The sequence below is a fragment of the Xenopus laevis genome, chromosome 1L (assembly GCF_017654675.1).
Source record: "Xenopus laevis strain J_2021 chromosome 1L, Xenopus_laevis_v10.1, whole genome shotgun sequence".
Lineage (NCBI taxonomy): Eukaryota > Metazoa > Chordata > Amphibia > Anura > Pipidae > Xenopus > Xenopus laevis.
In genome coordinates, this window is record NC_054371.1 from 154,748,992 (window position 1) to 154,775,861 (window position 26,870).

At 37.7% G+C, this 26,870-nt stretch overlaps 2 protein-coding genes, 1 long non-coding RNA gene and 1 other non-coding gene across 8 annotated transcripts; 3 read left to right on the forward strand and 1 right to left on the reverse strand.

The window, feature by feature from the left end:
* Positions 1-266: 266 nt before the first annotated feature.
* LOC108715080 lies at positions 267-5,667 on the forward strand. 5 transcript variants are annotated; one of them, XR_001935436.1, is made up of 6 exons: positions 267-440; positions 1,297-1,328; positions 1,891-1,946; positions 3,199-3,247; positions 4,520-4,603; positions 5,197-5,667. It is a non-coding gene; the product is annotated as an uncharacterized LOC108715080 (long non-coding RNA). The 5 variants fall into 5 exon arrangements; XR_001935440.2 differs by having other exon boundaries at positions 393-448; XR_001935447.2 differs by lacking the exon at positions 267-440 and adding an exon at positions 455-734.
* On the forward strand, positions 4,838-4,982 carry LOC121396262. The gene has a single exon (XR_005962923.1). It is a non-coding gene; the product is annotated as a small nucleolar RNA SNORA79 (small nucleolar RNA).
* A 2,781-nt stretch (positions 5,668-8,448) lies between the features above and the next one.
* Positions 8,449-15,755, reverse strand: ccnb1ip1.L (cyclin B1 interacting protein 1, E3 ubiquitin protein ligase L homeolog). The gene is made up of 4 exons (XM_018259950.2): positions 15,672-15,755; positions 12,057-12,372; positions 11,591-11,924; positions 8,449-9,562 (listed from the first exon to the last, which is right to left on the reverse strand). The coding sequence occupies exons 2-4, from the start codon at positions 12,351-12,353 to the stop codon at positions 9,378-9,380; spliced, it is 816 nt and encodes a 271-aa protein (XP_018115439.1). The 5' UTR covers positions 12,354-12,372; positions 15,672-15,755; the 3' UTR covers positions 8,449-9,377.
* Positions 15,738-25,595, forward strand: ttc5.L (tetratricopeptide repeat domain 5 L homeolog). Its single transcript, XM_018259936.2, has 10 exons — positions 15,738-15,883; positions 16,893-17,025; positions 17,222-17,433; positions 18,569-18,719; positions 19,219-19,310; positions 19,410-19,466; positions 19,666-19,812; positions 20,023-20,210; positions 21,484-21,628; positions 23,769-25,595. The coding sequence occupies exons 1-10, from the start codon at positions 15,833-15,835 to the stop codon at positions 23,886-23,888; spliced, it is 1,296 nt and encodes a 431-aa protein (XP_018115425.1). The 5' UTR covers positions 15,738-15,832; the 3' UTR covers positions 23,889-25,595.
* Positions 25,596-26,870: the final 1,275 nt, after the last annotated feature.

The window sequence follows — 26,870 nt, forward strand, 5'->3', positions numbered from 1 at the left end:
GTACTCTGTATGGACAAGAGTCCTTATTAATTGGTTTAATGCATTGATTACCTCAGTAATTCATATTCATTATTTTAAACAAATTATTTTAAAGTTATGTTTCAAATTAAATAAGTGCATCATTTACATCTAAATATATTTCTAGCAAATACTGCCAGAAAAGCTGCACCAATTCTATCTAATTCTGTTACAAGCAGTGCTGCAACCCCATGGTAGAATGTCCTGAAACGGACACCGTAGCTTAGCTTCACATTCCCATCTTGGTCACATGCTCTGACATCACTAAAATGGGACTTCCTCTAAGATGGGCTGCCATGTGAGGTCACTGAGGGGCGTTGCTGTGTGTTCGAGAACAAACCGGATGTGGGAGGGTCAAGCAATATAAGGAAGGGCAAAGTGTGAGCGCTGTATTTGTGCATGCGGTGTCGCTATGGCTTCAGGTCAGTAGGTACATTTCTAAGCACGTGTGTGGTTTTTGTCCTAGTAATATCTTGTGAAAGAAGCTGCTGGTAGAGGTAGGCTGTAATATAAGCAGACTAGTTATATACTGTAGCTGCTATCTCTACTTGTCATTTCTAACTCCTCAAGTTAGAGTTAGGCGACCATCTTGCATTCAATGGAACACGTGGGCCATAACTATAGGGCAAGTGTAAGGGCTTGCGTAAAATGGACGAATCTTTTAACATTTTCAAAGAATTGTGATCGTTGAATCATGATTACTTGGGCCTTTAAATGTGAGTTTTAATGTTTTTCTCCAGAAATGAAGACTTGTTTTCAACTGCTTTCCATTTTTTTTTCTTTAATCAAAGTTGAATGTTCCTGTGTGTCTGGCAGCTCAGTAATTCAGGCGCAGGCTCTAATTTTGCAACATTTTACAGCAGCATCTCTGGAGCATTAGCGACTATTGGATCAATTGAAACCCAGACATTCTGCTCAGCAGGGACAAAGATAAGAAATGTATTAATTTAGATACAAGCTGCTTTAGACAAAAGTAAAAAAAAAAGACTGTTCACACTTCAATATTCAAAATACGGTCACACAGAGAATAGAAAGTAATTTGGAACGGTCTTTTTTCTGAAACCAACTGAACTGAAGAGTTGGAAGGTGAGCTTTTTTCACTTCCACTTTTCCTCTGTTTCTGGATCTTTTTTTTAATTTTTTTTAATCTTTGTAGATTTTTCATCTTAAATATAACTGTAAAACGTTTTAGAATATAACTGTCCGCAATCTGTGTTTTTACATTGCATTTTTAGTTTATATGCTGTAAGTTCTAACTGTTTTGTATTTACTTTGCAGCTATCTGCCTGTGCAGGAGGCCATATATAAAGGTATGGTACATCCACATACACGAAGTGGGTTCACTTGTGTTATCCAAAAAAAATGCCCTTTTGGGACTAAACAATGCAACTGTGGGTGCTTCAGGGCTATGGTATAATAGAAAGTTTAACCATTATCTTGTGTTCAAGACATTCTGTAGCATCTTCCTATTGCTGTAAGCAGATATTGCTCAGAATGATGACACAACCTTTTGCTAATCCCCTTCTGTAAAGTAAGCATGACTGTACTACTTTCATGGGCTTGGTGTTATAATGGTTCCTCTAAAAAACATTTAAAGGACAATTTGACCTTTAACTTATAGCATGCACTTGTCATATTCACAATTTTCCAGCTTCTACATATTTATGGGAACAAAAGACTTAAAAATTCTGTGACAGGAACAGCAGCTTCTTTGACTAGCAGAGTTTGGCATGATGAGATTGCATAGTCCGTGTTTCACCTGAGAATACAATGATTATGTAAATGCACTGAACAAGCTTCTTTTGTTACTGGGATTCTTTGCTTGAGTTTATAAAATCGCTAACCTCTTCTTTTTGACTCTTACCTTTTTAGATGTCTCAGAACTATGGCCACATTCTGAGTTTGATTGAACGATGAACTAGACTAAGGTATGAAAAGCTGAGCTACTTATTACCAACAGTTATTATCCACTTAGATAAGACTGAGAATATCTTATGTCCAAAAAACTAGTCTGTCTGACTTGCATACTGAAATAAACCTGAAGCTGGGGTCTTGTCACCTCAGGATTCAGGAACTTAAATCCAAGAACATTTGTCTAATTCTGAATGAATAGCAGCTCAGTTTAGAAGTGTTCTTTAGTGGATCAGTTGTAGATTTAAAAATGGTGTAATTTGAAGCAGGCGTCACCCTAGGATATTTAGTCCTGGTAATGGCGTAGCTGTAGCCAAAGTTTCACTGTAAGCATACTAATCTGTCTATAATAGACACCAAAGTCACTTTGTGTCTGAAAAATACTTGGGTTTTTTATTTTTGGCAAGTCAACCCCAAAATAAAGATTGGCCTAGTAAGAACCTAATTCTAAGCAATGATCAAATATTCAGATATGGGATTTGTTATCCAGAATGCTCAGGACTAGGGGTTTCCTTATAAGGGATCATTGCTTAATTTCGATTTTCATACCTCACATCTACTTAAAAAATCATGGAAATGTAAAATGGACCCAATAGGCTGGTTTTGCTTCCAATAAGGGTTAATTATATCTTTGTTTGGATTAAGTACAAAGTACTGCTTAATTATTATAGGGAAATATTTAATTAAAAAAAGGGCCTGAATAGATGAAAAAGTAGCGATAACAAAAGATATATACAGCCTTACAGAGCACAAGTTTATTAGATAGTGTCAGTAACCCCTATTGGAAAGCTGGAAAAAGGGCAAATAACTAAAAAAAAAAATAGCTGAGACCAATTGAAAAGTTTAGAATTGGCCATTCTATAACATACTAAAAGCACATTTAAAGGTGAAGTAAGCATGGCCATAGTACTTTAGGGACTTGGTTAGTGCTCTAATGGCTTCTGCTATAAAATATTTAAAGGGCAAGTTCACCATTTAACTTTTAGGATGCACTTGGCATGGTCCTAATTTTCCAGCTTCTAAGTCTTTATCATTGAAACAAAGCCTTAATAGTTCTGTAACAGAGGAACAGCAGTTTGTGACTAGTGGAGCTTGGCATGATGAGATTGCATAGTCCGTGTTTCACCTGAGAATACAATGATTATGTAAATGCACTGAACAAGCATTCTTTTGTTACTGGGAATCTTTGCTTGGGTTTGTAAAATCCATAACCTCGACTTTTTTTTTTTTTTTTTTTTTTTTTTTTTTTTTTTTTTTTATATCTTTTAGAAAGCTATGGCCACATTCTGAGTTTGATCGAAAGACGAACCAAACTAAGGTATGTAAATCGGAGATACTTATTACCAACAGGCCATAAGGAATGGGAATGTTGGCGGGGGAGAGCCATTATAGCTATAAAAGAATTTCTTCTGTGCAAAAAGTCTCTTGCATATTGAAACAAACAATACGTTAGGCAAATGTTCATTCCTGGGGTGACCATGCCCCATCTGCATATAGTGCCTGACAAATAAATGGAAGTGTTTTTTTTTTTTTTATTAATTTTTTTTGGCCTTTCAAAGGGCAAGTCAACCCCAAAATAAAAATTGGCCTAGTAAGAAACTCAATTCTAAGAAACATTCAATATTTGAAACACTTTTAAAATTTTGTAGCTATTGAAAGAAGCATTTGCCAATCTCCTAGTTAACCTTTTAAACAGTTTTGGTTCCCCATCAAAGACAATCTGTTAATCAGCTGCCTTGTCTTACATTGTATCAACAGTCTGAGCCATCAGGACAGAGAATAAAAAGGGACAAACACTGCTTTCAATAGCAATGCAAATACAAATAACTTATAAACCATAGAAAAATTGTAATGCATGCATATTGCAAAGTTGCTTAGAATTGTTTTGCTTTAATTAGGCAAAACATTTTTTGGCTTGACATTTCCTTTACCAGAAGCTCCCTGTATTCAATGTAGTAATGTTGTCTCACTGAAAAATGACAGTAGGTGTTTTGTATGGTACAGTTTTCTATAACTGAGCCTGATGTGATGAGATTGCATAGTCCGTGTTTCACCTGAGAATCCTATGATTATGCACATGCCCTGATCAGTCTCATTGTTCTCTATACAAACGTTTGTGTGTTCTAAAGAATCATTCTATGCTATATAGGGAATTCTGAGAGTTACCATGCTTGCCACATACTAGGACCATCATAGTAAGGAAACACTTGGGGACCTATTTAACATACTGTGTAAAACATTGGAGACAAACCTCACAGTGATGCTGCCCATAGCCACCAATCAGATCTTTGCTTTTGTTTTCTAACTTGTAGGTGACTCTTGAAATCTAATTGCTTGATTGCTATGGAACATCACCAGTGGGGCTTTTTTGTTTTTTTTCCTCATCCAACCACTGCACAATACACGCCATGAATAATAAAGCCCCTTAGATTCGACGGTCACTATCCAGGATATTTACCAATTATATTTAAAAACATAGAACATGTGTGTGTGTATTTTAACCTAATGAGTGGTTGAGTGAGTAAATTTATAAATCAAATATTTAGTTCCATACACTGTTCTATAATTTTTTTTTTTTTTTTTTTTCCAGGCTGAACAATGAAACTTGGCAAGAAATGAAGTGAGTGCAGCTTGGTGACAAATAGCGCAAGAATTATATGAAGGCAAATACCAGGTACCCAGGAAGTCTTCTGTTAGTTAACATGGCTTGCTGATGCATGTATGATTTATTGAAAAAAGGCATAATCTTGTTTGTAAAGTAGACCAGCCTGCAAGGCATAGTGCACAGTGATGCAGTCTTGATTCATGGCAACAAATGTTTGTTTTCTTAACTTTTTTTTTCTTGGCAAATTACTCTTTGAGGATAACTAGGTACTGCAACAAATGTGACTGCTCTTTTTTATGTTCCTGACAGCTGTTCCTCTCTCTGCCCCAAGACATGGGCTATGGGATTTTAGGCTGTCAAAGAGAAACTGACCTTTTTCACTCAGAGGCATGCTCTGGCAAACTGGCTGCCTGTCCTTGCCTTCTGAAGTTTGCGGGGTCATACAAATATATATATTATTTACAGTACTTTAGATCTCTTGCTTTACCTGCAAAATAAAATAGCTGTATCTAGCCAGGGGGAAGTGACAAACCCAATTGCAAAATTAATTTGTCATTTGAACAGTGTTTTTTTTAATATAGCCCAAGCTTATTTAAATGAGTAACCATATTTTAAGCATTACAGATACCAATTGAAAATAACCTCTTAAAATTTTCTCTCAGGTGTTCATCATGTCGTCACTCTGTAGAAGAATTAAAGCGATCATCCATTAAAACATTAAGCTGTCTAGTAACGCATCTGGATATTCCACTATGAGCCTACATGAATATAATGGGTTACAAATATCTTGCCTTGTCATCACATGGCAACTGTGAAGATGTAAGTCTAGACGATTGTGTTCTTGACACAGCTACTAAATTGAGCTGCAGTGCACCCTATCTCAAGCCAATTCCCTTACCTGGCTGCATAAGAGATGAATTTCCCCAAAAACCGCTAACATCAACCTGAAATGCTAGGACTGATCAGGCCATTTCAACTCGGTAGCCAGGCACCCTAAAATATAGCAGATTGAACATGCTGTACAGTTAGTCTGTGTTTTCTGTCAATATGTCCCAGTTATGCCCGGTGGAACATGCTGGTTCGTGACCCCGCAGAATTGGGAATATTTCTAATAAAATTATTTTACTTGTTAATGTGCCTTTGTTTGGTCTTTATAGTTCTATACTTGATCTGCTCTTGGACCCCTAGTGGATCTGTAGCTTGGCACCATTGCTACAAAGCCAGGATCTCTCAATTCTTTCTTCCATACTTGCTTTAGTCTCTCTGCATCTCTTCCATACTTGTTCGTATCTGCACTATTTAACATTGTTCTTTTTTGTCTTGATTGTACTCTTCTTTTCTCTTCCTCTTCTCGATCTGTCTTGATTTCCACTCTGACAGACCGAAGATGGAGACCCATGGCACTAAAGAAAGTTTGTTTTGTATAAATTAAATATACATAATTTGGTCACATAAAATAGACTTAATAAAGATTGAGGTTCTGCATTGCACACTTTGGCTCATAGGAGTTGTAGCTAGCATTTTTATAATTACCTTAACACAAACCATAATAAATAGAAACCAGACACATACATGGTAGAGAATGGCCACAGCTTCCGTTTTATGAATTCTTTCAAATTAATCAGAACTGTAACAACTTAACTGCTCAATACATACCTTCCCAGCCAGCCCCTGCATCAGATCTCTGCAGCCTTAAAGGTTTAAAAAGCATTAAGCCCCACCTAGCCAGGGGCATACCTCCCATTCATCTGAAATTTTTATACATTTAAAGCTGTGACAATATTGTATATACAGCGGTGGATGGGATTCTGAAGATGATACTCTCTTTGACCGCTGGCAAAAAATGAGGACTGCTCTGAAAATTCGTCCTTATCGTGGTTGCCTTTGTGCTTTTTTTTTTTTTTTTTTGGCGGGGGTGAAGCAATGCCTTTTCTTGAATTGAAATGGTAACCAATCAGAATGCAGGTATGCAGCTCTATAGGGAAAACTTATTTTTTTTTTTTTTTTGTCACACATTTCCATGCCTTGGAGAGCTGACAACTCAACTCTCAAGGCAGATATGCAGTTATTGAGGTTATCTGCATATTACTTGCTCACCATTCAATCTGCATCTATTTTAAAGCAGAATAGAATAAGTAGGCTATAAATGTTTTATGTTTTGAGCTTTTGTACCTGCCCAAAGCGACCACAGCCATTAAGCAGGGAAGATCTGTGCCTGCAAAGATGCCCCAGTAGCTCCCCATCTTCTATTTTGCTGATTCACTGCACATGCTCTGTGCTGCTGTCACTTACTGAACTTAGGGACCCACTCACAATATACAGCACACATAAAATAGAAATGTCACAATATAAGGCTGATTAGTAAATTCTACAGATAATTACTACATGGCAGCACAGAAACCAGTGCAGCCATCATCAGAATTTAATTCAGCCCTGTAGCATCGGCTTCTATTACAGGCCAACCTTGTTTTCTGCTTGATTATTAGCTTCTCAACAGCTGCTCAGAGCCCACTGAGCATGTGAGTGTTGCAGACACTTTCCAAAATGGTGACCCCCCTGTGACAAGTTTGAAGTCCTGGATCATTGCTGCTATTGACAAGCTGAAACTTTAGGCTGCTGCAATAAGTTCAGTATATAAAATATGCCATTTTTAGCCATATTAATTTTTAGGGTTTAGTTCTCCTTTAACATATGACCAGTCGCAGGGTACCACCATTAAGGTTTTTTATATAGCCATGGGTCAACTATGCTAGCCTGTATGTGGGGGTGGTACAAAAGGCAGTTATTCATTATCTATGTGAGATCATGCCAAGTATACTTGGCAGTATACCAACAGTGAAGCGTGGCAGTACCACAGGGGAAAAAAGCCATTTTCAAATTGTTTTAAGAGCAGTTCCACTCTTTATTGTCTCTCTAATTTTTCCACTTTTTTCTGTCTTTTAATCCATACTCTTCTTAAATACCTGCTCTTTGGTTTCTTATTTTTTTTTTGTCCCCCGTTATCTCTTCAGAACTGCATTCTATTTTTCATTTTTGGGGTATATGGTCAGATTCTAGAAAAATGCCTTTGAATTACAGAAGTGGCCATGGCTGAAACGGAGTGAAATGAAAGTAGGTGTAGTAAAGCAAATACATTTTCCTAGAATGTCAATTTTTAAGCTTTAGAGAGTCTTGCGTATTTAAAGTAACCAACGGTTACATGTGAACTGTAATTTTCATATTAAAATTTGAATTTACTAAAAAAAAATGTGAACAAAATACTTTCATCACTCCAAATCTTTATATATATATATATATATATATATATATATATATATGCACAATGGAAGCTCACACTCACAGGTCTTAAGGTAGAAAAGAGTCTTTTATTCAAAAACACGAACTAACGTTTCGGCTAGGTCCCTAGCCTTTCTCAAAAGTTTCTCACTTTTGAGAAACGTTAGTTCGTGTTTTTGAATAAAAGACTCTTTTCTACCTTAAGACTTGTGTGAGTGTGAGCTTCCATTGCGCTTGTATACCATTTTACAGCTTCACACCCAAGCACCTTATACCTGTATACATGCTGTGCCGGCAACCTACACTGTGCCGGAGTGTCATAGGCCTAAGACACATAGCAGTGGGGCATAACCATATTAGTTATTCCCTATACATTAGCAGGGCCCGGATTCAGAACATTCAAGTGGCACAATGTGTGGTAGTTTTTATACTTGATATATCAATTAACATATAGGATGGATAGAGCTTCAGAGCAGGCCTGTCAACTGTGTTCATTTTTTGTAACAATGTTTAACACTCTGAAAATGAAGTGAAAAGTGACAGTAAAAGTAGTATATTGAAACAGTGTTACATTATATGGTGATTTTTAGCAGTAGAAGTGTTATATTGTTTAAATATAGAGATTATTAACAAAATGATATTTATATATGTGCTATGCACTTTTATTACATTTCTTGAGATGTCATTAGTGATATTTAAATGGCAGTTTTGTTTTGTGATGTTATCAATACGTCAGTTCCCATTTGCTTAGCTTCCCGCCAAATTTTTGTATTTATGGCATTCTTACAAACAAACAAACAGACACTTTGAGAAAGGCCTTGGAGGAGGCCGAAACATCAGTCTCGCATCTTACAATTAAACTTTTTATTTAACACCTGAGAGTGCGGATCCGTTCTTTGCTTGGTATACATTTAAATTTTGATACTGCACCCAGTCAACTTAAACCATTTATCGAGAATGCAGGCTACCTCGTGGACTATATATATATATATATATATAGATACATACATACATACATACATACATACATACATACATACATACATACATACATACATACATACAAAAGGATAGAAACATTATAATGGCAAAACCGTTTTTGTGTTCTGACATATACAAGCTAAATCCTACTTACTGTATTTCCAAAAATTGTACTTTGACTAGGCTAACAACACAATTTTTTTCTGCGCTCCAACAGGCAACCTCAGCCAGCCCTACCTAAGCTGGTCAAGATCCCTAAGCAGCCGCCGATCATGCTGGTGTCTCAGCACAGTCAGACCCTGTCACAATAGGGAATACACAACCAGAGTTGAACATTCTTGCTTCCCATTGGCTCAAAGAGGGCAGTGTAGTAGGAGACCAATCCGATTACTTGAAGTAGGGGCTGACTGAGGTTGCCCTTTGGAGCGAAGCAAAGTATTGCTTATCTTTGCAACATTAAGAACAATGCATATATTTTAGAAACGTACATATGTTTAGTGATTCCAACAGAATTCCTGAACTTAATAGGATGACTATCCCCTTTAACATTAAGCCCCTCAGACTGCACTATTTCCTGTGCCAAGTGTTACATCCTTGTGATCTTGAATGCTCTGGATGCATCCAAGTTTTGCTGATTGTTTCCAGGAGAGGAGAAGATGGGGTTTCCAGGTTCCTCAGAAGGTGTTGTGCAGAAGAATGGCTTTGAGCGCAGGTCGCCATCAGAACATCTTGCAGGTGGCGTTCTAACAGTTGGAAATCTAAATGAATTGCCTGTAGGTGACAAAGTCCCATAAAGTGTTTTCAGTGTGTTTGCACATCAGCCTACTTTGTAACTAATTAAAACCACAAATCAACTTCATCTGAGGTATAAAAAGTTCTAACATTCGACCTTTGATAAATAACGCCATTGGTGATTGAACAAAAAAGGACTTATGGACTTTTCAGTTTTCTTTGTAAACTATGGGTATGTAATTTCTGTCTATGGACAGGCTATCACCAATAAATATTGATGCAATAATACTTAGCAGGAACATAGCACAGTTATAAAAAAAAAAGCATCTCTCCGGATCAAACTGGCTATATTCCAGATCATGTTCCCCAATTTTCTTAGCTATTTCATTAAGCCCCAACCCAGGTGGTGTTTCCACAAACTGAAATCTCAGGTTAAATCAGACCTTATAAGGATCCTCCACACCAAGAGTTTCCCTACACAATATGCAGTAAAGCCATATGCAGTAAATTAATTTTCTTACTACCTAGTGGCAAATGTAGTGGGAAAAAATGATGATGGGCTCCTCATCCATAGACAATGTAGTCCACAACTTTGGGCTTTGAAGCCCTTAAAACTTGGTATATAGGGGCCCCAAGAACTCAAAATATTCAGCTGCAAAAATGAAAGCTACTGTACATGCCTGAAGAGTTGCTATCTAACATTTCCCTCTGGGAAATACTTATTATTCTGAATGCTTTCTTCTGTGGCATAACCCTAAACTATCCTACCTCAACTTGATCAATGACCCTTGGGTACGGGATAAATACAAAATTAAATAACTTGAAAATGATTACATTTGACAAATTAAAACGAAAGTTTAGTGTATCTTTTTCAGATACCTACAGCTTTACCATACCTTGCAAGTTCAGTTGTGACATTTGTAAGTTGATACAACCCTCCTGGTGTGTAGATAAGTCAATGTTACCTGGTTATACACTTCTCACAATTCTATACTTTAATGAAGAAACTGGGAGATTCTATGTTGGAAAAGCTATAGAAGAGATGGTCAAGGGATATTTGCAACCTCACACTAGAATCATGGAATTACTGTATATATTACACTAATTAGTACAAAAGATAAAATAATTCAGTTGGGATAGCCCCACAGAACTCAGTGAACCCCTTTAGACTTTACTTAATAAACCTCTTTAATAGTTGCCCGATGTGTAACCAGCTGATTAGTTGATTCTAACAACAAAAGAATACAAAAGTTTATCAAAGCTTACCGTGATCAGTACAGAATATTGTACTACCTTGGCCAATTTATAATCTACTTTGGTCATTAGTAACTGCCATCTGAACTATTTTGGTTATTTATTTATTTTTGAGAGCAATAATAAATGAAAATACATACTTGTTAAAAAGGGAGATAGGATGCACAAGGTAGATGTAAATGGGAGGTGTGCCAGGAGGAAACCTTCACAGTCCAGAAATACCATCAGGGAATATGACTATGAATACCTGGAACAATGTGCTCTGGATTTCACATACGTATGTATTTAATGTATATTGGCACAGTGCTTAAAATTACATTTACTTAAATTGGGCAAAATTCTATATTTAGATTCATATCTTTAAACTATTACAGCAAACCTCTTTTCACAGTACATGCTATTGTTTATATTGTACGAATAGTTATACCAATTGTTATATGTAAAAGAGGAGCTCAAAATTGCAGCGTTTGTAAAAAGTTTAATGTCAATCTTTGCAATATTTATTAGTGAGAAGAACTGCAAGTCAGCATTCTCAAGTAGCTCCATTTTTCAATGCCAGCACATATCACAAGCAGAGCATTTCACATTATTTTAAATAAGAAAAAGTGACAGGTGGGGAAGGGCATTTTGACTGGTATGGTTCCCCCTGAGACATTGCAGCAGTCACGTTGCCTGTTGCACCATGGTCATAACAATGAGTAGCAGTGGTAACCAGGGCCCATGGACATATATTTGTATATTTTGTCACACTTTTTTATTCTAAACATTTGAACATTTATCATTTTTATAAATTATTCCCTGGAGGGTTGTTACCTGGCTGAAACCCAAATACTCCAGAGAGGTCTTCTTGTGATCGCTCTGCACAGGACTCCCTGTTAATCACAGCAATGTTGCGCAACCTCATCGAATCATACATCCCCTGCAACTTCTGATACTGCCGATTGCGCTCCATTAGTCTTTCCGAAAGGTCACTGTACTTTCTTTTGTATTCTTCCAGAATTTTTTTTAGGGAGGTCACCTCTCCTTTCATAGCAGTGAGTTCTGAATCCTTGCTTTGCAACTGATGAGTGTATAGTTTCTCCACCTGTTTTAAGTGCCCTTCTGCCTTACTGTGAGTATACTCTTGGTACAGGCGTTCCTGGTACACCTGAAAAAATGGTCATAACTAAAACAGCAAGACACAAAAGTAGCTACATACATTTAAGAAGCAGTCGGTCAACTCTCAACTGAATCCTGATTTTAAAATGAGCAATCAAAGTGAGTAAAATTGTCTTCTCACCTGGTATGTCCAGAATGCTAAAGCTCTGGAACAAATGTCCAGAACAATTTCAGGACGCAATCCAGCAAGCATCATTGCCTTATATTCTTCTGAAGGGCTTAGCTCAGTGCGCACAATGTCGAGCTTACCAGAAAGGGTGCTGTTACAAGCAGGGCAAACTGCTGGTGACCGACTAAACTCCCCACTACCATGTTGATCACAGAATATATGTGAGCAGGCTGTAACCCAGGCATAACCTGATAACTTCACTCGGCACTTGCGGTAGTTACACAGCAATAAATCATCGCACACTGACATCTCCCAAAATAAGAAGAATCTGAAAGAGATTGATAAATATAATATTAGTTCAGCTGCTGTATTTCTACTTCCTTATATAGAGATTCTTATTGTAAAACGGGTATTTAGAACCTGTGCAATAAATTATTCGAACATTTGTAGAGAGTAGCATTTGTATAGCAGATAGTGTGTTCAGTGGCACATTCTCTGTATGCTTCCTTGTCTAATGAGTTAGAGCTAATGCATATGGCTGCTGTACTAGCTATATTCAGATACATGTATGCCCACTGATTGCCAACATCCAGTGATCTGTCTTCAGATGCCATGGGTGCTTGGCCCTTCTTCTTAAATATGGAATAATGTTTCTAGGTATGCCTATTATTAAGGGAATGTTTCCCTAAACGCATACAGCGATTTTGTTACCCTAATATTGCAATAAACTCCTTCTAATTTATCTGGAGTGCCGTCTGTGTCGCTCATTTGGATCTATATCACAGCTGGGATGCTGGTGACTGAGCACACGGAGTCTGTGGAACATTGCGTGGTGGGATGAGTCTTAAGTGGGCATATTCTCACTGACTTAATGTTTCTAGTGTGGCTAAATTAAAGGAACTATAAACCCTCAGAGCAAATTAATCTAAACTTTCTGAGAGAACTTTTTTTTCCGGCAAAAGACTTTTCTCAATAACTTAATTTTCCTCTGACTGTGTCAAGTCAGCTGAAGTTAACAGCAGGTGGGGCTGTTGTTTCAAATTTATTATATTATCAGTCTACAAATGAATATCTAATATACTAAAGAAATGTCTTTAAAACTAGAAAACAAATAAATAGAAATTGTAAAAGTGCTCAGAAGAGAACATCAAGGACTGTGTTAAAAAAAGAAGTCAAGCAGCCTGTACAGATGAATCCACGAGATGGGACTTCCTGGTGTAAGTAAGAAATGGAAATTTTCTGCTTATAAAACTTTTTGTAAAGACCTAAAATTTTACCTAGGTTATCAGAAAGTTTGCTACATCTATTAGAAAAGAATTGTAAGCTTTTAACAAAGGCAAAAAGATTCCAAGACTGCCTTTCATTGCACATGTAGGACATGCTAATAATGTAAGTGTTATCATATATACAGAAGAAATTATTTTTTATCACAAAAAATATCAGTTTATCAATTTCAATGCAAACCAAATACCTCAGTTTAAATAGGGTGGGTGGTGCACAACTATAATAACTGCTATGTTAATCTACTCACCTTTTCTACCTTATCACACACCTTACCCCCCCCATTCCTAAATTACACAGGAATTACAAAACCTGAGTACAGCACTGTGTCCCTCAGCTTTAAGGACACACACATGTGCATGCTGGGGGAAGGAAATGTCTATACAAAATCATTTGATACCATATTGAAGGAGTTACTACATAACCTCCATTCCTGTGAATAATTTGGAGTTTATCATTTATAACCCTGCCTTGATCAAGAGGAATGTCGGACAATATGCTAACTACGATATGCTAAAGTTCACAACAAACCTCTGCTCTCTAAAGCCTACTTTTGATATGCGCTAGCGATGAAAGAACAGGAATGACTGAAGTTTAATGCAACATTTAAAAACTAAGTAATGGCAACATGAAATAATAAAATTAGGAGTTGGATGGCTTTTTAGCAAGAGAGGGAATATAGGGTTATGGAAGCTAGCTCATAGTACAAGTTATTTCAGGCACTGGTCTGATTGCCATGTTGGAGTCAGGAAGGATTTTTTCCCCCTCTGAGGCAGATTGGAGAGGCTTCAGGTGGGGTTTTTTGGCTTCCTCTGGAGTCTGTATCAACTAGCATTTGAACTTTGATGGACATGTGTCTTTTTTCAACCTAACTTACTAAGTTACTATGTTACTAATATCCAGTCAGCCCTTACTGTAATACCATTCAGATGTCATTTATAAGGAAATAAAACCAGGAAGTACAAGTGATTGGCTGAGATGTATCATGTGATATAAATATACGTGGGCTGGGAATGGCCATTTTGAATTTGCCAATAAAACTAGGAACTAAATCACAGCCACAATACAACCCCCAGAGTGCTAATGACCTCCAGATATTAGTTTTAATTCCACTGGTTTAGTTAGCAATCACTGTTCACAACTTGCCCTTTTTCCCTGAAGTGAGTTGAGTCAAAAACCACTTTCATTAAAGATACTTGCATCAAAATTTGCCCTTCGCACATCCATATAGTTGTGCTCAAAGCTGCCCTGTTCTTACTGCCTTCAGTTATGAATCTGTTGATCCAGCGCCTATTGACACACAGAAAGCCTGGAGCTACTGCAACCTCCAGACCAGGCAGTAGTTCTAGGGTTCCTTTGCACCCTGCATAAATAGGCACAGCACACTTGCACCTAAAGAATTGTACACACGTACTCACACAGCAAACACCTGAAATGACACCAGGCAGACTTGAAAAATATTTGATTTAGAGCAGTTGCGGCTATTTTCAGTTGTGTTAGATACAGCGCCGTTTTACCAAGTGAATGTCATTAGAATTCTGAGGAAATGCTGCATTGTGGGTAAAAAGCAAATTGTGTGTGCTTTGCACACTGCTTCAAGGTAAGCGATTCACCTTCCGAATAGCAGCTCATGAGGCGACACTGACTACGTCCATTTTGGAGTATATTTTCTATACGTGTCCTTGAATATTCAAGTGATCTGGTAACCGTACCAAACAGTTTTAGTTTTAAAAAGTTAAATTGCAAAACGTCAGTGGGGCACTCCACCATTTTTCGTGGGACAGTCACGATTTTGATAGCTTAACTCGCAGTAAAGAAACGTCCTAACTTTCTCTTTGATTGGCTGCTGCGCTCAACAGCCAGAAAAATATACAAAGTTTCTAAAGCTTAATAAAATAAGAGGCTTGTCACAGAGCCCAGAATACGTAGCAGCTGCACTTAGATACATTTGTAACTATTTGAGATAAACAAATATAAAATTGTAACTATTTAAGATAAGCAGGTTCCTTGGGGAAACTGTAACTTGTAGCTTGTGATCATAAAATGGGCAGGGTAAAAAAACTTAAGTCGCGCCAAAATAATTGTGTCCCTCTTTCTATTTTCCAAATGTTGGGAGGTATAAAAGCACTTATTTTATATACTTAATTTTGGATACACTTTTAGTTCCCCTTTAAAGTTACGGGTCTCCACCCTTTGTCTGTTTCCCTCTTTGCATGCTTTAATTAGCCATGCTAGACCTCCATTTTGCCCTCTGAGTGATATCTAACCCTCTCTGCCATGACAATTTTTATTTCACATCTACCGCGCTGGTCTTCGTATGGACAGCACCAGCTACGCACTTCTTACTTCTGCAGTCACGTGGTGCTTTGTGACGTGCCGATCCAACGCGGCTAGAGACTAGACACGCCTCAGTTTGGCTTCACGTTCTCCCGCCTACCTCTAGGTCACATGGCTGTGACATCACAACTTCCTGAAAGCCTCTGCGTTCTAGTAACTAGGCACAAACTATGGCAGAGGAGGGTGTGGACACAGAAGCAGAAATCCAGAAGAGTTTGCAGGTATGTCCCTGTATGTATTGCTCAGTGGTGCGTCATCGACATTATTACATACTGATGTTCTGGGAGTTCTCCTCTGAAATACGATTTTTTGGTTGCCAGGGATTGGTGACAGCTTTGCCTTTAAGTGTATTGAGAATGTGTGGGGATGTGATTGATGGGTTCATGTCAGTAGTCTTGTATGGTACAGCTATATAGTGTCTGCACCTATAAACACCATCTGACAGAGACCTGCTTCCCTGAAGCCTTTATCTGTAGTTATTTCTCATTGTAAGTTTCTGTTTTTTGTGTGTATGCTGCTGCTGATTTATGCTGTTAAGTATATCTCCTACTAAGTAATAGAATAACACAGAAATAAGATAATAATAATAATACAGCTACAATGTAAGGACTGCAAGTTGAAAATCCCTGAATTCATATGGGTATGCGTTTATTAAAATTCGGCGATTGATTTGCTAAAAGTTACAGTTAAGTTGGGTTGGAAAAAGACCCAATTCCATCAAGTTCAACCTCTCCAAATGAACCCCAGTGCACATATATATAGTTTATATAAAGAAGCTGCTATGTAGCCATGGGGGCAGCCATTCAAAGCTGAAAAGGATTAAAGGCACAGGACACACAGCAGATAAGCTCTGTAGTATACAGTGACATTCTTCAGAATTTATCTGCTATCTACTGTGAATCCTGTGCTTGAATGGCTGCCCCCATGGCTACACAGCAGCTTCTTTATATAAACTATAGTAGAGCATCTGAAGCAAACACACCAGTTTGACCAGCACAGGACAACAGTACATTATATTGCCATTCCTTTGAAACACTCTCATTTTTTTGGTGTTGCTGTCCTTTACACTTCTGCTCTAACAGCAGCACAATGCCAATTATTTTTTCTCTTGATTTTAATATTTTTTACACATTACAAAATTCTACAGTACTGAATTACTGAATTAGGAGGCTGCACAGGGCTCAAATGACTATTACAGAGTAGAAATTAAATGTTATTTTACACCTTTAGGAGCTTGTTGACAGTCTTTATGCATTCCGGGACCACTATTTTGAGACGCACAGTGTGGAAGATGCTGCTAGGAAGCAATATGATGTTGAAAAGGAAATGGAGAAAACCATTGCACAGATGAACGAGATTGATGGTAAGAATGACTGTTACTGTGTGTTTATGTTCTGTGATAAGTTCTAAAGCAGTGACCAACCTGTGGCATTCTAGATGCTGTTTATGTCCCACTTCTGCCAACCCATTGACAACCAAAAGCTTTAGGAGGATGCTGGGAATTGTAATGCAACATTATTGGGTCCTCATTGTCTTAATTTTTCTAAATATATTTTTAGATACCTGGAAGAGCAAAGCTTTCTTTTTAATGCTTCGAGGAAAGGCCTTAAATGTCACTCCGAATTATAGCCAAGAGGCAGAGGATGCGCTTTCTAAGGCAGTAAAATTGGATCCCGGACTTGTAGAAGGATGGAATCAGCTGGGAGAGGTGTATTGGAAGAAAATGGATGTGGCGGCTGCTAAAACATGTTTCTTGGGAGCACTGAATCACGTAAGGACCAGAGAAGGTTAATTATATTAAAATTATGTAAAAAAAAATTATAGCAAAAAAGTGACCCGTTTTCCATGGTAACAGAACTATAACTGAATCTTAAAAAAACGTATGAATGTTTATTTAAAATATTTGCAGCCTCCTGCACTGGAATAACCATGCCTGATCAATGTCACTGCAAGGCAGAATGTATTAGGCAGTGCTACTTCATTGTAGCTTGTGTTAAAAAAAAAAAATTATGCCAATGGCAGACTCTGCTTTAGTGCAGTAACAGAAAAGTATACATTTCTGTGCCTAATTCTGCACTAGTAAACTGACTGGCTGTTCCCATGCTTGTCACTGGGGACTGAGAGGGCAAAAGCAGATCAAATGCAGGCTAAGAAAGGGCAAACTGTGCCATTGGCTAACCATGTGCCAGCAAGGGCTCCTGCTGGAGAGACAGATTTTTGCTAGCATTCATATCTTAGTGAGAGCTGATTTATATAATCTGCTTGGTTATGAGACCATTAAGGTATCTCTTTGAACAGCTATCTGGTGGCCAGGGTTCAATATACTCTAGCAACCTGGCAGTTTTTTGTATGAGAGACAGGAAGATGAATATGAGAGGAGATCAGTAATTATATGCAACTATAACAATACAATTGCAGCCTCATAGAGCAATAGTCTTGTTTGAAGACTCATAATTTCATCTCACTATGTATTTGTATATAGCTGTGATGGCAATAAAACCAACGTTGAATGCTGTCAGGGGTGATCCTGGCCCCTCGGCCGCCTGAGGCAGCAGCAGTTGCTGCTGCCCCCACTCCCCCGGAAATTCGCTCTTAAAGTACCAGGAGCAGCATTTTTGCTGCCGCCTGAGGCGACAGCCTCAACTCGCCTCATTCGCGAAGCACCCCTGAATGCTGTATCTTACTATCAAATATAGGTCTTTCATTGTTTCACAAAAGTCATCATTGAGTTTAAATCCTACAAAAATAAGTCGCACAATAGCCTTGGCAGAAAAATAGATAGATAGATAGATATATAATTTTTTTTTTTTTTTTTTTTTAAATACTACTGTCAATATTCTACTGAAAGTCTATTTCAAGCTGAACCTCCCCTTTGAAAATGTGGCCTTTTTGTTTGTTTTTTTTAGTGCAAAAATAAGGTCTCTCTTCGTAACTTGTCCATGGTTATGCGACAGCAGCGATCACAGGATGCGGAGGAGAATAGTAGAAACATTATGGACAGTGTGAAAGAAGCCAAGGAGGCTGTACAGATGGACCCATGTGATGGGACTTCCTGGTGTGAGTAGAAAATGGAACATTTTATCTGCTTATGAAACTTTCTGTAGAGACCTACTTCTTAATTATGTTTTACTGTAAAATACTTTTTGGGAGCATATACTACCAAACTTTTTTGTTCCAAATTTTTTTTTTTTTTAATTTATTTTTCTTTCCTTTCCTCCCACCACAACCATCAGTGATACTTTTTTTTGGAAGACCTACTTGTCAGGTTTATAGTTTTCATCTCCAGTTCCTATTCCTTTTTTATACTAGAAAATGATGGAATTATGTAGAGGAGTAATGCATTTCAGCAGATACAGTTTGTAGGTAGCACACTATGGCATTATAATATGCTGTTTGTTAAAATAAACATGGGAACTCCAAGTTAGGGTTTCATTGAGAAATACCAATTATATTCCATAAGAACATCTGCCTCAATTTAGTTGTGTCATTATAAGGCAGTCTGAGATTTAGACAGAAACAGATGCCCTTTTGACCACTTTTTTATTGCCTGTTGCAGACATCCTTGGAAATGCTTACCTCTCACTGTTCTTCTGCACTGGACAGAATCCTAAAATCTCTCAGCAGGCTTTGAATGCGTATGTGCAGGCGGTGAGTATCTTTGCTTTGTGCCTTTGGATAACATATCATTGCACACTTTCTGCATCTTCTTCATTTACCCTCACACAATGCAATATTGATTTACTATAGGAAAGAGTTGACAAGACTGCATCCAGCAATCCAGATCTGCATCTCAACCGAGCAACAGTAAGATACTGTAATAACTACACAGCTTTCTACTTCGGTGTTTAAATGTTTTTTTGCTGCCAGAAAAATGTACATTTTGAATTGGAGTTGATGCATATTGGGAAGTTATACATAGAAATATATACACTCCCTCTCTCGCTATGCCGTATCCAGTTATTAAGAAAGATGCTGGCTATTACTGCTTATTGTTTTTTTCTAGTTGTGTAAGTATGAAGAGAGATATGATGGTGCACTAGAAGGCTTTTCACGAGCTGCTTCTCTAGAACCTTCATGGACTGAACCAGTCATGAGAGAACAGCAACTGCTTGATTACCTGGGCAAACTGTGTGGCCTTCTAGCCAACAAGGTACCCTTACGTCTATAACTTTGCATTATTTTCTATTCTCCTTTGAATAAACTCTATGCCTCCCTTTTTTACATTGCAGTGAAAACATAGTCTTGTTTATGATTTCATAGTAAATGGCCTTTATTTCTTTAACCTTTTCTCTTTTATATCCCCTTCCCTTTCTTTATTTGTTCTTCCCTGCACCCATTTTTTTATTTTTTGGCTGCACAGGGCAAGATACGAGGGAAAAGGCTGCAGAATATGCTCAATAGCCTAAGTCCTTCTCTTCTTGGTCATTTTGGTGTCTCTGGAGGATTAGAGTTTAAACCACTGAGTTCTTTGCAACCAGGCAGGAACCCAGGCTGTGTAGTGTTGGGAAAAGTTGTATTCAGCGTTATGACCGAGGAACGAGTGCCATTGTGAGTAATGTAAACATTCTATTATATTAATGCAATTTATAATGGAGAGTTTGGTTAGTGTCCCTTTATGTGAAAACTACTTGATGAGTAATATGTGTAAAATGTATGGTCATTACATTGAACAAAGCCCAACACCTACGTTTCTTACCCAGTTGCAGAGACACAAAGCAGATCTTTGCTCCTCAGAGATGGCGTGTGTGGAGAAAGCATAGAGTGACTGACTTTCTTCAGCAATAACTAGAGATACTAAAGGCTCTGCAGATTGATAATGTAAAGAATAAGGTTGAGCTCTCCCATATTATAGCTTACCTGCTCTTTTTACAACTCCCTGCACTATATGGCTATGAGTTGTCAAGCACTTGCACCCAACTCTGGTTGGGGGAACTCTTGCCATGGCTATGTATAAAGGTTGATTAGTAATGATGAATTAACACATAGCCAGAAATGTAAAAATTGGCAAACACAATCCTATAAACAAATGTAAATTCTTACAAAAAGAATATCTAATTCATTGTAAATCAGCAGCACAGTGAAAGCTTGGAAATGTGGATACTGATAGCTTCACAGCCATCCAATGGGGAACCAATCAGATTGGTTCCCTGACTGAGGGGGCCTTTCTCATTCATTAGGGAGGTGCAAGGAAGGAACTCCAGGTGATGCAATGTGCTCCAGGGCCATGTGTTTAATGACTGCTCGGGACAGGTGTTGAGTAACAGGCTCATTTCTTCTTTATTTATTGCAATTTGCCATAATTTACAAAAAAAAAGCATTGAGTTGGTGTTGAGTACAGGGCTCCTTGGGCCTATGAACAGTGTGCTCTGTACCTTGTACCCAACAGAGTACAGTTTGCATCTTCCAAAGAGTACAACACAAGCTAATTGTGTAAGTTCTAATGAGCATCAAATAGTTCACAAACATACTACAGTAGTCACAATACTACAGATGTTGAATTTTTCTCTGTGTAGCTTGTGCAAATCCTTTGATACAAACAGAATGATTTTTCACTTTCGTTGATCATAAGGCTGCCATGCTAGCACCTTTTTTGGCAACACGACATTGCCATTTCGATAAAGGGAATGCTGAAGCACAGATAATGTTACAATTTATGTTGCCACCCATGAGCATTTACTTTCAGAACAGAGGTTGGTGTTTTGTCCGCTGGCATAAAATAAAGCAGAGGGGAGAGCTCAGCACTGCAGCCAGCATTTTGTCATATTTCATAAAGAGTTTTTTTTTTTTTTTTTTAATGGTTCTTCTCATTTTTTACTAACAGCACTTTCGGTCTGGTAGATGCAGAGGGCACCTGTTATGCAGTAATGGTTTATAACATGGTAGAGAGCTGGGGTGTCCTCATTGCAGATTCTGTGAGCATTCCTGATCCTCTCTTGAAGCAGCATAATATAAAGCATAAAGGCCAGGTGAGACTAACTGTATCTTCTCTTTTTTTTTTTTTTTTTTTTTTTTTTTTTCTTTAAAATTCATAATTGTTTGGGGTTTTTTTTTTCTAATATTACAATTGGATTATGATTTTATGTCTGCCATACAACAACTATGTGTTCTAAAGGAGACATAGGATAAATGAAAAAACCCTCATTTTGTAGGCAATTGTGTATACTATATGGTGCTGGTTTATCTTTAAATAGATCTTTTTTTATCTTTTAAAATAGCCCCTTTATTGGAGCTCCCCATAGATGTTCTTTTGTACCTTTCTGTGTCAAATGATGGGTGGGGGGTCCTAACAGTCCCTGCCAGAAGCACAGTAGGAGGGGGACAGTCAATCACAGCCCTGCAGTCACACAAGCAAAGACAGTCCTATGAGGTCAGCCTAGCTGCTGATTGGTTCCAATCCTACAGTGCAGTGTGCTGAGTGCTGCTGACTCCCCTGCACAGCCTGGATAAGGAGGCAGCATGAAGTGGAACAGATGGGGGGACTAGTAGGTTTTTTGCAGAAATTTTCATTAAAGTAACGAGAAACAGAACCTTTTAAAGCACATTCCTTCTGTATCTAAAATAGTTGAATGCACTGGCAAATTCTAGGTTTTTACGGTATGTCTCCTTTTCAGAAATATGTACAACCAAGACTCTGCCGTCTCCCCACCAGGCAGCCTTTTCTTCTGTCAACCCATAAATGATAGATCCATAATTCTAATCAACTTAACCAAATGTTTTTGTGGTTTTTCCTTTTCTTTTTTATTGTAAATTTATGCTGGAAAAACAATCCTTAGGAAAGTTCTTCTAGGAACCCTCTGCTATGGAAAGCAGTGACAGGAAGGTTTGATAACTAATACATGATCAAAGTGCCCTGTGTTCCATAGGCCTTGTGTACTGGTTGGAACAAGATATAATGAAAAATATGTATTCAAAAAAAGTTTAAAAATACTGAATAGCTAGAATCCGTTTACAACACAAAGCCATGTTTTTTGGCTCATGTTAAATACACGGTGTGTATTTCACCTTTAAATACATGGACTTCACACATATTAAGGATTTTTGTTCACAAATAAGGACATATGTTTGTGTAAAAATCAGTAGCTGGAAAGTACCTTGTGCAAAAGTTTTTAGTGCAATACCAGCTTACCAACCTGTATCTCAGTTACCTTGTTTGCATACCTGCATGATAATGAGCTTCTTACTATGGGTCCCCTACCTGTAACTCATTAAAAAAAATAGTTGGGCTATAGCCACAGTTAAAGGGATGTGTCACCTTTAAGCTAACATTTAGTATGTTATAGAATAGCCAATTCTAAGCAACATTTCAATAGGTCTTCATTATTTATATTTTATGTTTTTTAATTTTTTGCCTTCTTCTTCTGACTATTTCTTGCTAGGGTAATTTGGACCTTAGCAACCAGATTGCTGAAACTGCAAACTGGAGAGCTGCTGAATAAAAAGCTAAATAACCACAAATAATAAACCATGAAAACCAATTGCAATTGGAGAATACTCTCTACAACATGTTCAAAGTTTACTCAAAGGTGAACAACCCCTATAAAAACACAAACTGATGCATGACCGAGCAATGAAAATACATGTACATTAGTAATGTGATTCATAACAGTTCAAACCAAAACAGTGCCCAAGCTTTAATTGTAACTTGTTTTCTAACCTGTGCAACTAGGACTATCAAAATAGAAATAACCAGTACAAGTATGGGTTCCTTTATCCGAAAACCTATTATCCAGAAAGCTCCGAATTACAGAAAGGTGATCTTCCATAGACTCGATTTTATCCAAATCCATTTTTTTTTTAAAAAAAGGATTTCCTTTCTCTCTGTAATAATAAAACAGTAGCTTGTATTTGATCCAAACTAAGATCTAATTCATCCTTATTGGAAACAAAACCAGCCTGTTGGATTTATTTAATGTTTACATGATTTTCTAGTAGACTTAAGGTATGAAGATCCAAATAACAGAGCCCCGGAAAACCCCAGGTCCCGAGCATTCTGGATAACAGGTCCCATATAAGAAATAACACAAAGATCAGTACATTTTATTGTCTGTATGTCATGTAAATGTTTTATCTTTCTGCTTATCGTGTATTTTTTAATTTTTTTAACAGATGTTTACATTCCAAAGTATACGTGTTGACTCCCCTGTCCAGTTACTAGTCAATGGCAAGCCACAGGGACCTAGCACACAGGCAGGTGCAATAGTGGCTTACAGGCCTCAGAGTGAGTGATTAAAGAACATCAGGATCTTCTTGCAATGCTGTGAGGAGCAGGGACATCAAAGATATATGCCATTTGTGCTGCATTTTATAGTCACAATGAGAAGCTGCATGAGAACTAAGCATTTTTGTAATCACACTCATAAGAACTGATTTGCCCACTTACCTTTATGTTTAGTTGGTGCTACAGATTGCTCTGGCAGTAAATCATGCCCAGCATTACAATGGTTGAATTGATCTTATGACCCAGCAGCGCCCTTATCATGCATACACCTAGAATATTTGCTGCTTTGTGTCTTAATGTCTTTTTTTTTTCCAGTCTCAGTCCTTTTTTAATATTTGTTCCCCCCACCACCTTTCCATTGAGTGCTTGTATTTATAAATTTGATATAAGATTATGATTATTTATTTTTGCCAATATTTGTTGTTGCCCTCACTTTGAGGGGGAATTTTGGAGTCAAGAATTAAAAAAAAACAAAAACATAACTTGGCAGTGTGTGGCTGGTGTTTGTTTTTCACACTTAGTTTGATATAACACAGAATAGGCAAAATCCAAATTCTGTTTTCCAGAAAGTGCAGAATTCAGAGTCAAGTTTAAGCAAATAACTGAATTCACTATTTCTTTATTGATTGGGGCAAGGTTTAGGCTGGCAAGGGTGCTAGGCCATGTGTTATTGGCTTGCTCAGCAATACTACTTGGCCCAGATATGATTTCATAAAATGAAGGCAAGGTTATATATTAATGGCAGCACAGATCGACCTAAGAACAATAAACCGAATTAGCCATGATAGACAAGATGCAGAATGTGGTAATGTCCCTAAACCTCTATTCATTTTCTGAGGGCGACTTGGCGAGAAGCAGTGGGACTTTTTAAAATCAGTCCCAACTTTGGGGCAACTCTAATTTCCCCCAGCTATATGCTTCATTTTATTTACTGGAAGGAGATGACTTTGCCCCAAACAAGAGCAAATTATTCAAGGAATGTAAATTGGCCAGTTGCTTATGTCAGTCACTATTACTATACATTAAGGTCTGTAGTCTGCTGTCAGTTTCCATCCTAGTCTGTTTGTGTACTGTAATAAAAGCTTTTGTATTGAGGTAGTGTTAAATGCCGGAGTGACCACCTTGTCCTGCTATTGGTCTTGTCACCAGAGGTCAGTCTACTGGGAGTTCTAGCTGACACTATAAACCAGTGTGCTATATATAGTGCCTACAATATTATTATACAACATATTATATGAAAACATATGGAGCTTTAGTGATCATTACTGGTGATGAAGAATTCACAGCAGTAGTACAGAGATGAAGCTTGATAAGGAAGATGCTTATTTCTTACGTACAGGATAATTCCATCTCAACAGGATGAACTCAAGTTACTGCGGTTTTATTTCATTTAAGTAATGGCCAGGTATTGTCCTGCTGCTGCATGTGCTTCTGAAGCACCCAGCGACAACCCCCCGTTGGATCAAGATGGAAGTCGGATCTTCACTTCGTGGGACCCTTCCAGAACGATCTGCAGACTCTGCCCCAGGTTATTGTTACACTGAACAATACCTTTTGTATGTTACTTTGGTGATTATATTGGAATTTTTGTGATTGTGGTGCATTTTCAGCCATTATATTGCATTTTCACCCATTTTATTGCTTTTTCAGCTCTGCGTAGGTTTTGCTTGCTTGTTTCTGGCTGTAAAAGTTATTTGGCCAAGCTAAAATATTCAAACTGTGATTCTGACTGCTGATTATACTAGGCGGAAAAAAAACATTCTCTTTTGTGGTTTTATTGGATTTAAGTGATTTTATTGTATTTTGCTATATATCCTAGATAAGATGCTAGAAAGTGGAAGCTTTGAGGCAATTTTCATCTATTTCATCAAAACCGACAATTTGGGGAAAGTATTGCTACTCAGTAGCTTGGCGTAGAAAGACATGGTTACCTATGTTAGATTTGGCAGAATGTGTACTTTACAAAAATATATGGGTTTTGGGGGGGTCAATGTATATTTTTGTGTTTTTACCTTGCAAAAAATGCAGTAAATGTGATTATTCAGTAGCTGAAATTACTTTAAGGACAATTTGTATGCGCTAACTTTATTTTGGGGTCTCTAAATGCCAGAAACTTTGGTAAATTCCATGCACAATGGACATCAAACTGTTCAGTGGACCCCTGGCATTCATATTTAGGATGGTTTTTTTTCTTGGTACCTAATGCTACGTGGGAGATAAGATGCTAGAAAGTGGAAGCTCTGAATCAATTTTCTGCTATATCATAAAAACTGACAATTTCGGGAAAATATTGCGACTCAGTAGTTTGGAGTAGAAAGACGTGGTTACCCATTTTGGGTTCAGTTGAATGTGTAATTTGCAAACAATAAATGGTTTTGGGGTGTTCAATGTATTTTTTTGTGATTTTTACCCTGCAAAAAAATGCAGTAGATGTGTTGATTTTTCAACTGACCCCAGGAACAACTTGTATGGGCTCACTTTATTTTGGGCACTCTAAGCGCCAGATCCTTTGATAATCTTATGCACAATGAGCATCAAACTGTTCAGTGGACCCCTGGTATTCATATTCAGGATGTTTTCTCTTGATACCTAATGCTATATGGGAGATACGAACTTGCTGAACTTAGATGTGTGCAGAACTCAACATGCTAATCTTTGTTAAAAATGTAATGAGTGGTAAATCTTCGGGGTAGACTATCCAGTCTTGCTGCACTACCTTTATAAAGCACCATCAAAACAGTTTTGCGCCCCCCCCAACAAACACAAAAAAAAAATAGGATCAGAAAGAGAGCTGGAGGATTATTAAGCTATACTGGTCCTGTTTGTATTTGGTACATTGAAAAAGAAATTACCGTATATACTCGTGTATAAGCCGAGTTTTTCAGCACCCAAAATGTGCTGAAAAAATTGACCTCGGCTTATACTCGGGTAAGTATGGTACAATGATAGAAAAACCTATTGTAGATGAAATACGGTAGAAGGCAGAAGAC

Bases quoted from the DNA above. Each gene is read 5' to 3' on its own strand.
- ccnb1ip1.L (XM_018259950.2), bottom strand. From the start codon at position 12,353: ATGTCAGTGTGCGATGATTTATTGCTGTGTAACTACCGCAAGTGCCGA. The intron at 11,925-12,056 runs GTGAGAAGACAA...CCATTTTTTCAG, and splicing joins TAGCATTCTGGACATACCAG to GTGTACCAGGAACGCCTGTA. The intron at 9,563-11,590 runs GTAACAACCCTC...TGTCACCTACAG, and splicing joins AGTATTTGGGTTTCAGCCAG to GCAATTCATTTAGATTTCCA.
- ttc5.L (XM_018259936.2), top strand. From the start codon at position 15,833: ATGGCAGAGGAGGGTGTGGACACAGAAGCAGAAATCCAGAAGAGTTTG. The intron at 17,026-17,221 runs GTAAGAATGACT...ATATATTTTTAG, and splicing joins ACAGATGAACGAGATTGATG to ATACCTGGAAGAGCAAAGCT. The intron at 18,720-19,218 runs GTGAGTAGAAAA...TGCCTGTTGCAG, and splicing joins ATGTGATGGGACTTCCTGGT to ACATCCTTGGAAATGCTTAC.